Source organism: Camellia sinensis, chromosome 10 (genome assembly GCF_055761805.1).
Source record: "Camellia sinensis isolate YWXY chromosome 10, ASM5576180v1, whole genome shotgun sequence".
In the NCBI taxonomy this organism is placed as follows: Eukaryota; Viridiplantae; Streptophyta; class Magnoliopsida; order Ericales; family Theaceae; genus Camellia; species Camellia sinensis.
The window spans coordinates 37,216,722-37,238,745 of NC_138970.1; the positions used below are offsets into that span (position 1 = coordinate 37,216,722).

Consider the following 22,024-nt stretch of genomic DNA (forward strand, 5'->3'; position numbering starts at 1 on the left):
CCTAACATGACCCAAGCTAAACTACTCCCACCTTCACATTTGTACAAATCTGAATTTATGCATTTCACAATAGTTAACCTTCAGGAATACAGAAGGCAGAGTAACCGCAAAAAACATTTAGTACATGTGGTGCTCTTTCGGCCACTAACATTTTACTAATCAACTACTTGCACTAATCATGCACAAGTATCTTTCATGTCACAGACATACTAACTGAATAAATACAGTGATCATCAGAGTCCCAACATTGCGTCCCAAACTTCTAATACGGTTTTCAGATATATACCATTTGCCTCTTTAACTTAGCTTGATTCACCAAAAACATTTGCTTGTGCACAATCCAAAACCGTAATAATCCTCAACTAAAATATGCGAAAAATGAAATCAAGTTTCCTCTACTCTAATTTATTGCGTAATGGTACAATTCATGAAGCTTGACCATCATACATAGTGAAGCAGTGGGAAGGCAATAATAATAGCTTCTTGTTGCTTAGGTCAAACTGTTCGATACACCAAATAGCCAACAATTCCTGTATTTACCAATATCAGGTACCAAGAAATACATATCCATGCTAGTGAAATTGAGCACAAGCCCACAAATCTAGTGGGGAATTGAAGCATTTCAACAAACGATGAAAGAGATGACCATGAACAAGCTGTAGAAACTCCATATGAAACCAAGATGCCATCTCTCATCCTTGATTCATATATACATATTCATTTATAACTCGAGAAAATGAGGGACTAACATGCTTAACACACCATGTAAGGCTAAGGAATGCTCTGTGAGAAATTAAGAGTGCGAAGAAACAAGCTCATACTGAGCATACAAGTATCAAAGGTGATAATATAGCAACGCACAAGGCAGATAGTTGAACCATTTCAGAGATCACCACATGTAACCCATGAGTATGAACATACAATATCCATCACATTTGCCTTGGATTGGCAATAATGTCCATGGTCAGAAAACGTCCAAATTCAGTCATCATCGTCATCGTCGTCGTCGTCCTCATCCTCGTCCTCTTCCTCCTCTTCCTCAGGTTCCTACACAACGACGAGACATTTAGGATAGAATTGGCAATGGAAACAAAATAGAAAGGTGATAGAGAAATGGTTGGTTCTGAATATAGTGTCAGTTTCATAGTTTCTTGAACATATATGATATGAAGCAGCAGAAATTTCACTTTGTGACAAGGGCAAGTTCTATAATTTGACCAACAGTTGGATTAGAAAGGCATGACACCATCAACCTTGTTTCAGGTTGAGGCCTCCATAGGCATGGGAAAGCCCAGTTCCAGGTGGTTGAGAAAGCTTCTTCCCAAACCCATTTCCAAAAACATACAACTTGTAAGGAACATTTGCGATTGTCGAAACACTTGAGACATTGTCATTGGGTATGTTACTGAAAATTTCAAGAAAGAGGTTTCCAACGCTTCAATAAAAGCTTTCTATAATATGGTCAGGTCATCATCAATCTGTGTAAGGTTTTCAAATTATCTTGACCATTTTCTATGCCATGTCCCCTGCTCCCTATATTATTTCTTTGGTAACAAGTACACCATTCCTATTTCCATCTGTATGATCTCTTATACTGACTTCTAATTTATTTATGGATGCCTCCACATGCAAGGGTGTGCGCACACACCGGAAGGTAAAAAGCACCAAACAAATTATTGGTGATAAAAACAGTAATTCAGTGAGTGGAACTTGAAATCAAGCCCAAAATACCCTTGCATATGAAACGTCAAAACCAAATAATTATTTCACATTAAGACAGGACATGTAACTTACCAGAACCCCACGCCCACAACAAAAAATAATAATAAGACAAAACAGAAAATAGAATTTGCTCAACAAATCCAAAAACATAAAATTATTCAGTTAACCCCGTATGGCCCAGGAAGCATGGATATGGATACAAATACAAGATACGAAATATGGATACGATACGATACGATACGATACGGATATGGCGATACGACAAAACCTAAAAAAATAGAATACAGATACGGCTAGGATATGTTTATTAAAAATTTTGGTAGTGAGTTACACATAAACTCAAGAATTTTGAGAGACCACATTATAATTTTATAATGCAAAACACTAACTTTTAAGAATTAGATATTAATTTAAAGCAATAAATTGTTTATTTCATTTTAATATCAAGTTTAATATGTTTATATTGCAATAATAAAACAATCCACAGCTTGTTCCTATGACTTGCCTTTTGGTACTAGTAAAAATATTGTATTCAAGTTTACTTGCTTATTTATTTATAATTTATAATTTTGTTATTATTATATTCTCTTGTTAATCTTTACTTTCTATGTAGTTATAGAGGACATGCATGAAACAATAAGGATACATCAATTTAACATATTTTATTACTTTAACTCTCACTATGCTCTTCATCAAATAACTAAATAAAGTATTAGGAATAATATGTGACTTGGAACATCCGATACTTCAAAATTAAGTATCTGATTCTCCAAAATTAATGAAAAAATAATTAAGAAGTATCGGATATGTATCCGTGAGTATCCAAGGAGTATCGGTATCCAATACGGATGCGATACGGATATATCTCCCTTTTTGAAGTATCCGTGCCTCATTGCCTATGGCAATACTTTGAGGATATTATTCCTTTGGCTTTCATCAACATGTTCAATATCTAAGGACATTCTAAACCATGAAATAGCAACTGCAATACTAGAAGAAGTAACAACCACCTGGCCACTTTCCTCATCAACCTCAGATTTAGATTTCTCAGATTCCTCATCACCATCATCATCATCCATGTTTTCCTGAAAGAAAGACAGAAAACAACTGAATGAATGGGCCAATTAATGAGAACTACCGTGATGATATAATAACGATTATGAGTGACAATGTCAGCATATTGACACAAACTGTTCACCTGCTTCTTGTTATAAGCATTCATAAGCTTCTCATACTCAGTCTTTCTTTTTGCAGCTTTGGCTTCAAATGGAGCTTTTTCCTGCCAAAACCAGATAGACCATACGATAGACAGAGCAATTAACCTTTTTACACCACAGTTAACTTGTAAGTGTATACACATGACTCATTCTACACTTAGAGCTCAATCCCTCCCTTAACAAGTTAATTTCATCACTCACAAATATTTGACTGAGATGACTTGAAATACTGAGACTATAACTTAAATAAATAAATAAATAAATGCATAAAACCCTAAAAAAGTAATGTGAATAAGAAATTTGAGCCTTTAGGCCCTGTCAGTGGTTAATTTTATAGCACCCAAGTAGTATTCACCAGGCAATGAAACATCTCTAGTTGTATGCCAAATTAAATCAGGTAACTTTATTGTAATGATACATCCCAGATGATTCTAAATTCTCTACAAAATGCTTGAGTACTTACAGCTCCAGACATGGATTTCCACTTCTCCCCGCCAGCTTTACCAACCTTCAAGTGCAAGATGTAGATATCAAATCCATTTCTTATTTTACACAAATCAACTTTTCCAAACTACACAACAACAATTGAAACCTTAACCCCACAAAGAACTTACAGCTGAGACAGCTTTCACATGAGGATTTTCTTTCTTGAAGGTCTTTCTGAACTCCTCACTGTAACATTATGAGACTCAAATCAAAGGCTATCTTTCTTTGATATCAAGCAAACCCCAGAAATAATTTCTAATGGGTACAGCAACAAGATCAATACATACAGAAATACAAAGAAGGCACTGGGAGGCCTCTTAGGCTTGTTGGGGTCTTTCTTAGCCAACTTTCCCTTCTTGGCTTGACTTTTGCCACCCTTATCTGCCTTAGTGGCAGCCTTTCTCTTCCCGACCTTTCTGAAAAAAAGAGATACATATGATCCGTCATTATAACATTCCTGTTACCACCGTATCCACCATTAAATATACCGATTAGATGCATATAGAACTCATTTGACTCGACCTTGAAACTTCTGGTCAAGATCATAACATTAAACAGAGTCATTCACATTAATGTAAACACCAAAAACAAAACAAACAAAAAAAACCCACAAAGATGCAACTACAACCACCAAAATGTTACGCAAACTTAGCTAACCTGTCGTCAACGGGCTTCAACGCCTCCTTCGAGACCCTGATCGCTGCCCCCTTACCCTTGGCAGCCTTCATTGTGACAATTGAATGCCTTAAAAAGTAAAACAGCCTTAGATTAGAACCCTTTAAGACCAATTTAGATCCCAAAAAAGTTAAACCAGACAAATATTCATGATAAAGCCATACAGGTCAACGCAACACACACATACACACACAAACATAGAGATTAATATCAACCTTAAAAAGACCAAATCAAGCATTTCTAAAAAAAAAAAATGAGATAGAAAAACTAACAAACAAACAAAATAAGGAATTGAATCGATCAAAATAATCACAGAGAAACAGAACAGATCAAAAACGAATAATTAAAGTGATTTACTCTAGAAAAATCATTCAAGCAAACTGTTTTTCAGTAACTAAACAGACAGAATCACAGATTTGAAGCTCAAATAACAAACAATCAACAATCAAATTAAACTTCATAAACAAAATCATATACCTATATATATATATATATATGCAATTTGTATAGATCAAAAAGAAAGTAGAGAAACGAAACATACCTTGAAGATCGGCGATCTCGCAGTGACAGTGAGGAACAGAACGCAGCTCAAGAGGAGAATCAAACAACAGAACAGCAACCTAGAGAGAGAGGAGAGATATTTTGGAGAAAGGAAGAAGCGGAGGTACGACCCAGTGAAGACTAGATTGAGTGACCGGACCAACCGGTAAACCTTTCGCTGGGTGTGCCGCCCGCAGAGCAGAGCAATACATCTGGATGCAGGAAAACATATGACCGACTACAGCCGGTTGCTTTCGAATATAGTAGAATTTTTTACTTTTTTTATTTTGAGTAAATTAGATTGGTCTGTCTGTCCTGATGTTTCTCAACAATTACAGACGCCTTTGAAAATTTCACTCTCTTTTTCTTGCCTTACTTTGGTTTACTTCTTCTTCTTTTTTTTTTTCTATTTTTTTTTTCTTTCCTTTGTTTTATTTTTTTTTTTTTGTTAAATGTAATTTTCTTTAGTTTTTTACCCCAGAGTTATTATTGTCTTTTATACAAGAATGAGACTATTAATCATAAGGATAGAAATATAATTGAATTATGTTAGGAATTTTAAATAAATTATCAAATATTTTACCAAATCTCTTACATAAGTGTAGAACTCACACAAATCATATGTGTGTGGGTCTTACATCCAAGTGAGAGATTTGGTAAAAAATTTAATAATTTATTTGGGATCTCTAAACATTTTTCAATGTAATTTCTATAACGTCAATGAATAAAATATAATCGGACCAAATCTCAGGAGGTGTCGGTGTAATTTCCCCTTATAAATTTTGACATTTGACTTCCTTAACCATGAAATTCATACAAATAATATTTAATTAAGGCTAATCTTTTATAATTTTATTGGTCCAACTAGCCTCCATTGAGTAATATTTAATTGATTTAAATAAAACTTCAAACGGATCCATCAACGGCTCGGTAGATATATCCTATACATTCACCTTGGCGATTTGCTCCTTCCACTGGAGGAATCTTGGCTCTGCCCCTAATGATTGGTTATAATTCATTTTTTTTATTTTAAATTATGATTCTTATAATACTAAACGACAATGCTAGGTAGCTCAAATTTTTGTGGCTCAAATGGCTCAAATCTGTCAAAACGACGTCGTTTTGACAGATTTTGAGTGTAAAACGACGTCGTTTTGACAGATTTGAGCCATTTGAGCCACAAAAATTTGAGCTACCAAACATTTTCCAATACTAAATTATGTTATTTGTGAGTTTATCACAAATTACATAACTTACCTATGACACATTCTTTTGATGATGTGTACTATAATATTATACATATGCAAAATATAATAATTTTATTAATCCCCTATTCACAATTTATTTCATAATTTTATTCTGAAAGTGTACAGAACTGCGACACACACTCTTACTTATAACTACACAAGTATCATAACAAAAATAAAAGTAAATTGTACACCTCACCTTTACCCCCTTTCGATGCCTCTCGCCTTTCTTAACGAAAAATTTATCTTTCTTTTCTTTCTTTTTTTTTCTTTTTTTTTTTTTTGGATCAGAACGAAAAATTAATCTTGTAAATTCGATTTATATCCTATGCAGTGAGGAGTTTGCCATTTTAATTGGATAAGGTCATGTCATATGGGGTGTATTTTTCTAATTACATAGGGTCATGTAATTATTTTCTTCCACTTTATTTATTATATTTTGATAAATTAATTATGTATTCCGTTGTTATAAGTTGAATAAAGTTTTTGGAGTTCTCAGACTAAAATTAAGTAACAAAAAAGTTGAAACTTTTGATAATAAAAATATTTAGAATTTTTTTTGATAAGTTTTAAGCCACACTTGTCATTACGGTCTTAATTTAATGATTTAATTTGTTTATTTTTTTATAGACTATTGTGTGTAAACTTCACACCTTGATTCAATCTATTTTTTTTAGAAAATATTTACACTCCGATGGTTTGGATATGAAATATTATTTAAAAACTATTTTCTACATTTTTAAGCGTTTGATATAATGAAAAATGAAAGTCAACAAAAAATAAATTTATTTAAACAGAAAATATTTTTTACTATTAAACGCAAAAAAAAATTTCCAAACTAAAATCTTATTAATGTCACCACATTACCACCACCACTATCACCTCTACCACCGCACAACCATCACCACCATCATCACTGTCGTCATTGCTACTACCGCCACCCCACCATCACTTCCAACTCCACTCTCGTCCTAGCACCACCAACACCAAATATAAAAAAAAAAAATTTAAAAAAACAAAAAATTATTTTTCACTCAAGCAAACGGAGCGTTGGTATAATTAGTACATTATGTGCCCAAAATGATGTGGTATAAAAAGCATGCACAATCGGCAAACAAGGCATATCAAGGCCCATTCGTCATAGGCCCAAAGACCAAACGTCGAGCAATACGTTCGCCAACCAAATGATATGTCAAATAAGTGATACTGGCAAAATCAATTAATGCTTATGACGAGTATTAAAGTGGGCTCGGGTTGTTTCTTTCCGAAAGTGTAGTAGGAACATGAGCTCCGACATTTAAGTAATGATGACAAACCGGTCAAATTACGTAAAAAATATCTATACCAAATGACTATATAAAAAAAAGTACATAAAAGAAGAAATATATACACTATCATTTAACTCAACTTTATTCATGGGAAATTGAGCTCATTTCCTAACATACATAATTTGATTTAGTTGTTGGAGTACTTAATTTTGACATCCCTAATCACAATATTTCTTGTTACAGGCATCAAATCAAGAATCAAATAAAAGAATATTATAAAATCACCCCCTCATAGTTATCATGTGTTATAAGTAAAATTAAAAATTCAACAATGATTCATCCCACTAAAAACATTACCACTAATAGTACTAATGCATTAAAAAAGTAAAAAAAAAAAAAAAATACAACTCCAAGACCAAAACATCACATCATTAATGACAGGACCCACTGCCACCTAATTAGTGGGAGCACTAATTAGTGCTCCCAAGCATTTTTCTTAAAAATTAATGTAATCGAACGCCCAACACCCTTGAGCATCACTTCTACCCCACGACAATCAATGAAAAATAAGGAAACATTATCTCAATGACGTGGCGCACCAATTACACAATACAAAATGGTCTACTGATATTGTTACAACTGTCAACCTCTCAAGGTAGGAACTGTGGAAATCATGTCCAACCAATAGTCGCCCCACATTGGTCTCTCTCAAACAGAGGGAAAGATTTCTACACCAATGAACATCAACCACAAAACAACTCCACCGAACCAGCAAAAATCAGCCACTCTACCCCACCAGATAAGGCAAAGATAAGGCCGAGGCTCTCACACCCGTCAGATGGATCCTCCCTCCAATCCAACGGCCACAAATCCAACACACTAGATAATCCCCTACACTCCCCACAAAAATAGAGATCCACACCTCCATCACCACATATAACCCGAACCCAAATCACCACCATCTCCCACACTCCCAATCCAATCCCTCACTTCCTCCACCGCCATGGCCGCAACCACCGCCGCCGCCGCTGCCGCCACATCATCATTTCTAGGCACCCGCCTCGCCGACCTATATTCCGGTTCGGGCCGGGTCCAGGCCCGGTTCGGATTCGGACGCAAAAAGGCTCCACCAAAGAAGATTGCGAAGCAGGGCTTTGACCGCCCACTTTGGTACCCGGGAGCGAAAGCGCCCGAATGGTTAGATGGGAGTCTTGTTGGGGATTACGGGTTTGACCCGTTCGGGTTGGGTAAACCGGCCGAGTACTTGCAATTTGATTTGGACTCGTTGGATCAGAACTTGGCTAAGAACTCGGCGGGTGATGTAATCGGGACCCGGTTCGAGAGCGCGGATGTGAAGTCGACGCCGTTTCAGCCGTACACAGAGGTGTTTGGGTTGCAGAGGTTTAGGGAGTGTGAGCTGATTCATGGAAGGTGGGCTATGTTGGCTACGCTCGGCGCGCTTACTGTTGAGTGGCTCACTGGTGTTACGTGGCAAGACGCTGGAAAGGTACGTGTATGCACTGCATACGTAGAAATGTAGCTGTATATATAAAGAACGTGAATGTTGGATATTCACAATTTAAACCCTAATATCTTGAATTTTATTTAGAAATTTTAATATGCGATTCAATTTTATTTTATTTTTTTTTATATTTAGACTTACATTATATCAATTTAATTTCACCATGCAAACACTTTATTCATAAAATTATGTGACAAAAAATATGGTACAATAGCATTTGTATGTCAAGAGAGCTAGGGTTAAGTTTGTGACAAAATAAAATATTAATTTGTAATTTGTCATATTAGTGTAGATAAAATTAGAAATAACTTTAGACATGTAGTCGTTGTAATTTGTCAATTTTATTTTGGTATTGTCTCAATTTTACCTTGAATCTTTTATATTGTTTAAGTTTAGTTATAATATTTTTTTTAAAACTTAAATTGAAATTAGTGGACAAAATAATTTATTCACTCTCTTCAAAGTGATTGAAAGGATAATGTCAGTACGATGTATTCTCTTTTAAATTGATTATTTTGCTTCAAATTCTTTTTAATTGATGCTATTAATTAATTGATGCCATGATTTATTCTCTTTTAAATTTATTCTCTTTGATTGATGCTATTAAAGTCAAAAAGTTATTAAAAATGTTAAAACTTAACAAATTATATATAATAAAAAAAAGGTCAAAAAAAAATTTCTCTATATTTTTTACACATTTTTTTTTTTTATAAAATGTCATTTGAAACATATTAATTTTTTTATCTTATATTTTAGTTAAAAATCTTAAAAATTACTAAAATATTATATTCCTAAATGAGGCCTAAATTGACACATAATTAAAAACTAAAGAATGTATATAATCTACTATAAAGATCCTCTCTCCTGGTATTTTTACGAGGTGCCTCCATCTGGTGTTTCAATTCATGTAAAAAATTAAATTAATACGTTAATAATGGCTTTATCATATTTGTTTTATTTGTTTTGAAATAAATTGATGGCAAGTATGATTTTTAAAAATATACCGTTCATTTTATTCAATCATTTAGCACAACTGATACAAATTTACACTCCCGCAGTGCAAAATTAATCGTGCCAAATTATAATTTGATAATTACAAATCATTTGAATGATATTTATGAGTGGTTAATTATTTCAGGTGGAGCTAATTGAAGGGTCATCCTACCTTGGCCAACCACTTCCATTTTCCATAACCACATTGATATGGATTGAGGTCATAGTCATTGGATACATAGAGTTCCAAAGGAATGCTGAGCTTGACCCGGAAAAGAGGCTCTACCCGGGTGGAAAATTCTTCGACCCGCTTGGTTTGGCCTCGGACCCAGAGAAGAAGGCAACCCTCCAATTGGCGGAGATCAAGCATGCCCGCCTTGCCATGGTAGCCTTCCTAGGTTTTGCCGTCCAAGCTGCTGTCACCGGCAAAGGGCCACTCAACAACTGGGCGACCCATTTGAGTGACCCGCTCCACACAACCATTATAGACACCTTTTTCTCTTGAGCTCTTTTTTTTGTCTATGATCGGGTTATGGTTGAGAGCATTTTATTTGTATGAATTATTGTCTTTGTAAAAATTGTTATATTTTGACGGTCTAATTAAGCGTATATTATATAGTCTTTATTGTCAATATATGATAATATGGACCAAGTAATTTTTTTTGGGACTTATGTGTAGGTTATTATTCGTTAGATCTTATGATAATTAATGACATTTTTCATTAAATATTATTAAAAAATATTATTAATTGTTAATTTTCAGCAACAGCTTAAAAATTTGATCATAAAAAAGTCACTAATTTTAGCGAAAAAAATCGTCACAAAAAAGTCACTAATTTACAAATTTCAGTGACAATTTAAAAAATTCGTCACAGAAAAACGTTACCAATTACAAATTTTAATGATGATTTATAAAAATCGTAATAGAAAAGTCGCTAATTGTTAATTTTTAGCGATATATATAAAAAAATGTCATAAAAAAATTATTTTTAACGATAATTTTATTAAAACTTATTTTCAATAGGACTTTTAATGAAAATTCAGTTCAACTATTAAGAAATATTTATATATTATCCATTTTTCCTTCTTTGTTATGGGCAACAAAAGCCATATAGAGTGCTATGCACACTTGAGGCCATTACTTAAATGTTTTAAGATTGGATTAGAAAGTGTGTATAAGGTGCATATTAAATAAATTTGTGTAAATTCTCATAAATATACATAAATTACTTCACAAAATCATGTAAGTTCTCACAAATATACATAAGTTACAATTTCTCAAATTTATATGGGTTAACTTACGTATATTTGTGAAAACTTACATAATTTTATGAAAAAAACTTATGTATATTTGTAAAAACTTATACAAGTACATATGATATGCACTTACACACTTAAGAATTATCTTGAACTATATTTAATGGTATAATAATCATATTTATATATTAACGTTTGATTTATTACAACAATAATGTTATATTAAATTATCTTAACTAAAAGAAATTCACTTAAGGCATATCTTAACTAAAAGGAATTCACTCGGATAAAAAAATTATTTTGATATGAATTGCAAAATCAGACATTTTAGACGTGAATTCCTCATATTGAAGTTTTGTTTGTAAATATATTATTTTAATAATTTTTTAATCTTTTATAAAAAGATATGTAAAAAAATAGAGAGAGTGATATGATAACTTATAATGATTTTTTAGTTAAAATATATAGTTGACAAACAAAACCTGAGTGAATTCTCGGTGATTGTCGAAGTTCATTATGGGTTCATTTGTGATGTGGGTTGGCTTTTTGACTTTTAGTCATTTTAGTCTGAAGTTAAAAAGTCTCGTTTGAGATGAATTTTTAATTTTTTTTATTTTTATAAGAGAAAAATAAAATAATTATAATTTAAATTTAACATTTTATCTTATTAACATTTTAATATATATATATATTTTTTTAAATTATTTTAATCCCACAATTTTATGCCAAACGAGTGCTATTTTAAAATTATTTTAATCCCATAATTTTATGCCAAACGAGTACTATGTAATGGGGGTCTAATATGCTAGGGGTGAGCATGGTCTGGATTGGACCGGATTGGGATAAAACCAGGACCAATTCGTTATCTACGGTTCCTGAAAAATCGGAACCAATCCGATCTGTTTAAATCTTGGAACCAATCCGAACCAATCCATTTCAACACGGATTGGATCGGTTTAGGACCACGGATTCACATAATTAAATAACAAAAATATATATATATATATATATAACACTTTAATTTTATAAAAATATAAATATTGTGCTATATTAGTTCTACAATAGCAACATGTTTTTCTATAATAGCGACATAATGTTCTAGAATTCAAACAATCATAAAAAAACTGGTTTCACCATAAGTATTTAGACCATTACAAATTAAAACTAAAAACTAAAAAACAAAAGTAATAAAAGAAGATATTATACGAGGTTTAGGTTTGAGTTTAGATTTTATATAGAATGAGAGAAGATACTATGGGGGCGGATGTATAATAAAAATATAGACTATTTGTATACGGTCCGGATCGGTTCCAATCCGGAACCGTGGGGTTCAATTCGGAACCAATCCGTGGACTACGGATTTTTAATTCTTCAATCCGGAGCTGAACCACGGATTCAAAAAATTAATCCAAACCTATCGGATTGGATTGGACTGGATCGGATTACGAATTTTACGAATTTTTTGCTCACCCCTATAATATGCCCTTACTTTGAGAAAACTTCCTTATCACGAAAAAATATAATAATAATAATTTATAATATTTGTCAATTTTGAAAGATAAGTTGAATGTGACTTGAATAGATTCGTCAATAAAAGGAAGAAAAAAAAGTTTCGATCTACACATATGCCGTAGCTTTTAGGCAAACAATTAGTGATAGGACCAGCCTTGACCTCAGATAAGATTGCTCTATTACGACTTGGATATTATAAGTTCAAATTAAAAAATAAAAATGATTGAGATTTTATTAAAAGGTAGTTCTAGGAAGTTTTAATTGTAATGGGCCTTACTGTAATGTGATGTTTTCTACTAGTAACGATACATTTTTTAATTTTGACGGCAGGAAATATATATATATATATATATAAAAGTTAAAATATCAAATCATAGTAGGATTCACTTCATTAGAGTTCATTTATTAGAATTTTCAATTATTTTTGTTTTGTTTTGCCTTTTGTATTTTTTTTTTTTTTGCTTTGCTGCATAAGTAGAGTTGTCTTTAGAGCTCTACTATTAGATCTCTATATCATCACTCATTAAAAAATAATATCTCCATATCAATGTTTTGAAAACCGAACCGGTAAGCTAACCGGAAAAGAGATCGAGTGGACTGGTCACTGATTCAACCGTCGAGTTGAAGAGGTCGAACCATGACGTCATAATTAATAGAATATAATAAAAATATAGTTATAAATTATAAATAAATAAAATATATATAATTACTGAAATAATAATAAAAAAAGTGTTGCATAATATTTACTAATAATATTTAATAAAGTCATAATTGATTATATAAAAAAAAAAATCACTAGTTTTAAAGAAATTAAAAAAAAAAAATTAACATTCCCTCCAAACAAATTGATTGAATGCTAGATTTAATTTTTGAATGAAATTTTCAACTCTCCTTCCAATCAAATATGATTCAAACAATTTGATTGAATCCCAAATTGAATTTTTAAGTTCTCTTTGAACAAATTTTTCCTATAAATAAGAATAGACTTTTATAATTTCTTCAAGATTTCAATGAGACCCCTCATAAGAGGAGACTCTTGAAGTAAGAGTTTTTAATTAAAATTTTGATATATATATATATATAAATATATAAGAAATAAAGAAAAAAAAATTAAAAAAAACACCAACCGGGTTGGTCGAGAGCCGTGACCGGTTCGTTGATTTTACCGGTTGAACCACCTGTTTTTCTGATTTTTACAAACAAGGTCTGTTTTTGGCCTAGTCCAGTTTTTGCGGATCATTCAGACTGGAACTAGGTCCGGTCACCGATTCTACCAATTGAACCGATCGGTCCGGTCCAATTCTTAAAACATTGCTCCATATATGAAAGTGAAATTGCTTTTTCAAATCTTTATAATTAGTGGTAAACTTGTATTATGCATGAGATGTGAAAAATTTAATAATATATTTTTATATAAAATAATATAAATAGTTAAATTTTTGTACGCAAATTATAAAAATAAAAAATATTGAAACCTACAATTTAAGTTCCACAATTTTATTACAATTTATGTATCAATTTTTAATTTGTCACAACTTCAATTATGTAACTTTCAACCCCTTTGTTAGAGCTACAAACTTGGGCGAGTTCAACTCAAACAACTTAAGTCAAGCCTATAATTTTATAAAGCTTGGATAACATAATTTTTAATTCGATGAGAACCTATGTAGAAATTCAAAATTTTGAATTAAATTTGAGTGGACTTAGGTAGAGACACCAAATAACCTAAGCAATCGAACTAAAATTTTATAAATAAATATATAAAATTATTACTACTATATTTTAAAAAATAATAAATAAAATTAATAAAAATTTTAATATTAATGAACAAAAGCAAAAGCAATATACTTAAGTTTTTCCAATAGATTTTTTTTTTTTTTTTTGAAAATGTTTAAAAAGTAAACCTTTTAGAAAGTTATCATCGAATAAGTTGATATTAAAAAAATTAAATTTTAAAATGGCATAAAATAATTTAAATATGATTTTTTAGAAATTATTTTTAATTTAAAAATTAACAATAAAATATTTAAATAGAACAAAAATAAATTTTTTATAAAATAAAAGTATCTGAATAAAAAAAGGTAAGAAGAAAATTTAGAATGGCATTTTCATTTGATAGAAAAATTTTAGATGAATAATAAATTATCACCTCCACCTCTCATTTTTTAAATAAAAAAAAAAGTTTCACGAACGATCATTTTGAATAGAAAAATAACATTTCTTTCTATTTTGTTTTAGCAAAAGTGCGGCGGTGTGTTTATGATATTAAGTTGGCCTATGTAACCTTAGTAAAAGATTAGAAATCTGCGTAAATAGGTGTCGAGCCTTCTAGTTAATATCAGTAAAAATGATAAATTGGTAGTACTTGTATAGTCTACTTGCAGACACGTATCTAGATATTCACAGAGTTGTATTCACAGTCTTGCTTTCTATTGAAAGGAAACATTTTATGAATTGTGATATAAACTTGGTATTACATGATTTTAGAAAGAGATATAAATGTTTATCATGAGCATTGCATATGCATTCACCTTATGACTTTGTTAAGATTCATCAACTATGTTATAGTATCTCTACTGAGTTTTGGCTCACCTTATGTGAAAAGCCATTTTCAAATGCTGATGATATGTCTCAGCCAAGGCAATAGCTTGGGAGGATTTGAAGCAAGAGTTTCATTTTGTTTACTTGTTGTAATTATTTTTGTACAAGCCTAGAGTTTTATTTGTATTGAGTTTAAAACTCACTTTTATTGTAACCAAATATCGTCTTGGAAATTATAGTCATTAGGGCGTTATCTTATTTGTGTATGTTCATCCTATTTCTTTATCATGTAACATATATTATAAATTCAGAGTTAGACTTGTAAATCTATTTCTGTATATGTCACTCTTTTGTACAAGTAATTGGAATTAATGGAAGATAATTGTTTTATCATGTGTTGTTATTTAATTAACATGATGCATAGTTTATTGTTATTTATTTCGAAGCATTACAGTTTTTGTTTTAATATTTTATTTTTATTTTTATTTGTTTAATTGACAATTGAGATTAAAAACAAAATTAATAGGATCCACTATGTTTGGTAAGTGCTAAAAAGTCTAGATAAACAATAAATTATCACATGCAACCTACATTTTGTTTAATGGACAATTGATATAACCATGTTTGGCAAATGTTAAAAAAGTCATTCATTTTCTTAATATTTTTGTTTTTTGTTAAAAAATATATATTTGTATGAAAAAATGTATTGTTCAAGTCCTTATAATTAGAATGATATAATTTTTTTTATAAAATTAAAACCTAAAAAGGCAAAAATAAGAATATAAACTTTTAATAACGAATAATAATTTGAACATGTATATTTAATAACATATTTAGACCAATAATATTATGACATATCAGTATGACACATATGAATATTGATCTCTTTCTAATTGCAGTAACATAATTTGAAGAAGAATTTAAATTTAAAATTTTATTTTGTAATTCAATAAATGATGCATAATTTAAGGAATGAATATTAATTTCATTTCAATTATAGTAACGTAATTTAAGGAAGAATTCAAATTTAAAAATTTATTTTAAGAATATAAAATTAATTTATACACCAATCATATTGTGATACATATTAATAAGAATTAAACAAAATTAAAAACAAAAATGAGAAAAAAGAATTATAACTTTCAACGTTATAAAGATGACAACATTTTACAATTATAATAATACTAGTTGCAAGGTGTTATACTTCGCACGATAGCCCATGCCCATGGTTTAAGCAACTTCTAAATTGCTTGATTTGAAATTTACATCCATCCAATAGGATCCTTAATCTTTGATCACTAATTAACTAATGTTATCCAATTGCGCATTACTTGTAGCTTGATGTTTTCCATATTCAGCAATAGCTATGAACTATAGATGTGAAACATATCATATTTGCAAATAATAGACCAACTCACTATAGAAAAATTAGAGTCCCTACAGAACAAATAGAGCGAAAGTATATAAACAAAAAAGAAATTAAATAAATAAATCCATGGTGTGTATTTTGCAAAGCTTGAGGGAGGTTATGAAATCTGATTTTTTTCAACGTGTCAGTCTAAAAGAATAATTAATCGAAACCAAATTCTCACAATTTCCCCCCCATGAAACGTTGTATTAAAAATAATGAAAAACAATAAAAAGATGTGGGAGAAACATAATATAAGCAGGATGAGAGGAGACTCAAAGACCTATGTAGCAAATATCCAGGAGGAAGGGAAAGCTACATTGGTAGGAAGTAGGGTTGCAAATGAACAAAGTCGTTTGTGAACATGTTCAAGTTCGGCTAGGTAAGGGTTCGTTCGAGCTCGAACTTATTAAAATTTAAATAAACAAATCTAAGCATACTAAAACCTGACTCGTTAGTTTGGCTCCTTAGCTGACTCGTTTAATATTTATTTACATAGTAGAATAAATATATTATTTATATATTAAATAATGTAAAAATATGTATAACAAATAAGATAAATATGTTATTTATATATTTAAATAATATTGTACGGGGGCGAAATATCCTCTGCTTTCCGTACTCCTTGTACTCTGAGCTTCTCTTGACGGCGTCTTCCTGGCAATACAGAAACGGTGAGCTGCCCGGCGGTGGTGTGCCGGATAGACCCTCCGACGATCAAGTCAGTTCACTTGAGGAAGAGGAAGAAGACGGAGAGAGAGAGAGTGTTCTCTTTCAGAAAGAAGTTGCATACCTCTTACGTTTGCCTTCCTCCTTATTTCAAGGTTGGCCATGCAGCCTCAAGGTCATGCGCGCACTACCTCTGCTGTCCTTTCCTGGACAGGTGGCAGTACTCGCCTCTCACCACCTTACACGTGTAAAGGCTTAGTCCTCCCAACAGTACATGCAGAACTGCCTAACGGCATTGAGGCGTATGTGGAGCAGATATCCCTTCCTTCGTGCCATTGGCCCAGGTGGCACACCTGACCGCAGTACCATGACCGGCCTATTTCCCAAGAAGAACTATCGCTACAGGCGCTCAATCGCACTATGCCCCACCGGACTGTCCCTTGGCAAAGGGGTGGCAGGGGGGAAGCCCATGGACCGGGCTAGAGTTGACCGGTTGTGAGGCATGTCGGCCTCCGTCCGGTTTACCTTCATCCGAGGTTCTCTGGACTCTGCCCATCTCGGCCCACCGGTCAGAGATGTACCCAGCCTCGCTTGTCCTCAGTTTAGCCCGAGCTATCCGTAGCCCGGTCTCACCAATTGGCTGCGTGCAGTGCCGGATATTCGCGAGTCGTAGCTCGGCCAGGCTTGGTTCGCGCCGGACAGCCGGTCTTTAAGATCGAGCAAAACAGATCTGTGCCGTCTTAGCTCGGCCGTACTAACGGTGCAAATCTCCCCTCTCAATTGCCCCTTAACCCCATCCAACCTAGTCGTGACTGGGGTTACTGTTAATCATATTATTTAATTTTGATGATGTCTAAAATATATTAGTTAATATACATATTATTTGACACAAATTATTATCTTTTTAAAATATATATATTTGTTAAATATTATTTAAATAAAATAATATTATCTTTTAAAAATATATATGTTAAATATTATTTTAAATATTTTCAAAAACTTTACTATTCACTTTTTGAAAAATAGGGTTAATTACTATTCATCTTTTGACAAATCGATTAATTATATTATTTTGACAAAAATGATTATTTTAAATATTTTCAAAAACTTTACTATTCACTTTTTGAAAAATAGGGTTAATTACTATTCATCTTTTGACAAATTGATTAATTATATTATTTTGACAAAAATGATTGATTGGTTGTATTATTTTGACAAATTTGATATTTATGGGTTGTCTTATTTTAACAAAATTAATATGGAGTGGTAAAATACATTTAGTTTAAAATCTTTACAACATATACAATATTTTAAAAGATGACATATATTTTCAGATCCATCATAAATATTATTTATAGAGATTTTTCTGTATGCAAAATTTTGATTAGAATTTATATAACATTATATGCAGAATACATCACGTGCGCTATTAAATTTTTTACATTACATTGATTATATTATATTATAATCAAACAAGAAGAAAAAGATGGAGTTATATATATATGTGTGTATATATATATATATATATTATAAACTAGATGGAGAAAATTATTTGTTTGTTTGAAAGTTGTGAACTTTGTATTAAATTGTCTACAAAAATGGTGGCTCCATGTTTGATAAAACAAAAAGAAAAAATCAGTCTTATTTTTTATCTTTTGCTGACTATTCAAAATCAATGAGTGTGCTTATGTAAGCGATGACATCAGGAGCGTGCTTATGTAAGCCATGACGTCAGGAGCGTGCTTATGTAAGCCATGACGTCAGCAAGGAGTGTCCAACGGGCATATTTTTGTGTATAAATAGAAGTGTTGGATGTGGAGAAAAACCAAGAACTTGAAGAGAAAATTTTCTGTGAGCTCCAAATTGTATTCTTCTCTTTCACTTTCAGATCTAAGTCTAGCTTTTGTTCTTACACTTTCATATCTACTCTTTGTGAGAGAATTATTGTAAAAGTGGGTTCAATTACCACTTATTCTTATTCCTTATTTTTGTGAGAGATTTTGTAAGGGTAAGGCATTTATTGTTGAGTGAGGCTCAATAGATAAGAGTAAGCCCTGTGCCAAATCCACAAGCTTGGTGGTGTATTTATTCAATTGATAGTAAAGAAATTCTCAAGGAGGTTCCTTGGGGAGTGGACGTAGGCCTGGCGTGCCGAACCACTATAAATCGCAGTGTTTGATTTTCTCTCTCTATCTCTTCTACTTTTATATTGATAATTATTATTCTGTTTTTTTTTATTTATTAAAATTCTGAATATTGTGTTATTTTTAATATTGTAAAATTTTTAATAACCCAATTTACCCCCCCTCTTGGGTTGCCTATCTGGGATAACAATTGGTATCAGAGCCTAGACTCTAGTGTTTGTGACTTAACCGTCTTAGAGTAGATCATGGCAACCCCTAGTTATTCCTTACCCGAGGGACAAGCATCTAATAGGCCACCTCTATTTAGCGGCACAAATTTTAGTTATTGGAAAACTAGGATGACCATACATATTCAATCTAATGATTATGAATGTTGAAAATTATTTGTAATGGTCCAAAAATCCCTACCAAAACTATAGATGGACTTAGGGTACCAAAACCTGAAGATGAGTGGGATGAATCAGATACTAGAATGGCCCAAATTAATGTCAAAGCTACAAACATGTTGTACTGTGCTTTAGATGCCAACGAGTTCAATAGAATTTCCACATGTAAAATCGCTAAAGAAATTTGGGACAAGCTTATAGTGACTCATGAGGGAACTGAACAAGTTAAAGAATCTAGAGTCAGTTTGCTAGTCCATAATTATGAACTTTTTAAAATGAAGCCTGATGAAACTATTCCTCAAATGTTTACTCGTTTTACTGATATTATTAATGGTTTAACTTCTCTTGGCAAAATATATACTAATGCTAAAATTGTAAGAAAAGTGCTTAGGTCATTGCCAAAAAGTTGGGAGACAAAAGTCATTGCCATTACCGAAGCCAAGGATTTATCAAAGCTAAGTCTAGATGAGTTAATGGGATCTCTCTTAACTCATGAGCTCATAATGCAAGAAGGAAAGGAAGAGGAGGACAACAACAAGAAGAAAGGAATAGCTTTCAAATCCACCTCGAAACATCAAGAGGATAAGGAAGATGATTCAGATGAGGATGAGGAAATGGCATTCATCACTAGAAAGTTCCAAAGGTTTGTGAGAAAGAAACAAGGTGTACGAAATTTTTTCAGAAAAGACTTCAACAACAGGGATTTTCAAAGAGGAGAAAATCACAAAAAATCTAAAGTAACCTGCTATGAATGCAACAAACCTGGACACTACAAATCAGAATGTCCAGAACTTAAGAAAAAATTCAAGAAGGACAAAAAGAAAGCTATGATTGCAGCATGGGGAGAAGATAGTGATGAAAGCGACACAGAAACCGAAGTTTGCAAAAACGAGGTTGCTAACCTATGTTTAATGGCACTTGGAAATGAAAATGAGGTAAATGACGAATCATTTACATTTGATGAATTACAATTAGCTTTTGATGAATTACATGCAGAATTTAAGAAACTTAGTTTGAAAAATAATTGTCAAAAGAAAGTAATTTCAAGTTTATCAAAAGAAAATGAATCATTGACTTCCAAGATAAATGTTTTAGAAAATGAAGCCATGAAAATGAAAAAGGAAAATGAGATTTTAACTCAAAAAGAGTCTTCAATTTCTGAAAAACATTTAGTTGTATTGTAAAAAGAAAACGAGTCTTTAAAAAATGAGCAAATTATTTTAAAAGAAAATATTGAAGACTTGAAAACTACTCTTTCAAAGTTCACTCAAGGTAGAGAGACTTTAGATAAAATTCTTAAAAATCAAAACCGTACTTTTGGTAGAGCCGGAATTGGATATAAACCTTTTTCAAAAGTAAAAACTGCCAAAAATGGTTTTGTATATGCATCTTCTAATCACTCTCATCTCACATGTCATTTTTGTGGAACAAAAGGTCATATTTCACCTTCATGTCCTATTAAAAGAAATCCTTTTGCTAAAATAAAAAAGATGTGGGTTCCTAAGGATATCTCAAGGGTATCAAATTCTAACTTTTATGGACCCAAGAAAAAATGGGTACCAATAGAGAAATCAAATTTTTGTAGGTATGTTTCAAGACAAAATCCAGTAACGATAGATGGTATCTCGACAGTGCATGTTCGAGGCACATGACTGGAAATAAAGCTATGTTCGCCACTCTCCAACCAAAGGATGGCGGATATGTGACTTTTGGCGACAATAGCAAGGGTAAAATCATTGGTGTAGGAAGTATTGGTAAAAATCCCTCTCCTATTATTGAAAATGTTTTATTTGTTGAAGGTTTAAAACATAACTTGCTTAGTATTAGTCAATTATGTGATAAAGGTTATAGAGTTATTTTTGAGAAAACTCATTGCACTATTGAAAATACCTTAGAAAACAAAACTTTATTTGTAGGTTATAGACATGAGAATGTATATGTGTTTGATTTACATGATTTATCTTCTCATTTTAACATTAAATGTTTATCTGCTATAAATGATAATGGTTGGCTTTGGCATAGAAGATTAGGACATGCTCATTTTGATTTAATTTCCAAGCTTTCAAAAAATGAGTTAGTCATAGGTTTACCAAAAATTGTTTTTGAAAAAGATAAACTTTGTGATGCATGTCAATTTGGAAAACAAACTAGAATTTCTTTTAAATCCAAAAATATCGTTTCAACTACTAGACCGCTTCAACTCTTGCATATTGATCTATTCGGACCATCTAGAACATTAAGTTTAGGAGGAAAATCTTATGCCCTTGTTTGTGTTGATGATTACACTAGATATACATGGGTATTATTTTTAACACACAAAAATGAAGCTTTTTATAATTTCTCAAAACTTTGTAAAAGAATTCAAAATGAGAAAAATCTTAATATTTGTAGTATTAGAAGTGACCATGGTAGAGAATTTGAAAATGATGATTTTATT

General features: G+C 31.8%; 2 protein-coding genes across 2 annotated transcripts; one reads left to right on the forward strand and one right to left on the reverse strand.

Annotated features, from left to right (window-relative positions):
• Positions 1-581: 581 nt before the first annotated feature.
• Positions 582-4,997, reverse strand: LOC114274415 (high mobility group B protein 1). The gene is made up of 8 exons (XM_028216331.2): positions 4,642-4,997; positions 4,083-4,169; positions 3,713-3,841; positions 3,554-3,611; positions 3,403-3,447; positions 2,921-3,001; positions 2,733-2,807; positions 582-1,047 (listed from the first exon to the last, which is right to left on the reverse strand). The coding sequence occupies exons 2-8, from the start codon at positions 4,151-4,153 to the stop codon at positions 982-984; spliced, it is 525 nt and encodes a 174-aa protein (XP_028072132.1). The 5' UTR covers positions 4,154-4,169; positions 4,642-4,997; the 3' UTR covers positions 582-981.
• Positions 4,998-7,661: 2,664 nt separating this feature from the next.
• Positions 7,662-10,333, forward strand: LOC114274414 (chlorophyll a-b binding protein CP29.1, chloroplastic). The gene is made up of 2 exons (XM_028216330.2): positions 7,662-8,662; positions 9,816-10,333. Exons 1-2 carry the CDS (start codon positions 8,159-8,161, stop codon positions 10,173-10,175), a joined length of 864 nt encoding a protein of 287 aa, XP_028072131.1. The 5' UTR covers positions 7,662-8,158; the 3' UTR covers positions 10,176-10,333.
• The last annotated feature ends 11,691 nt before the right edge of the window (positions 10,334-22,024 follow it).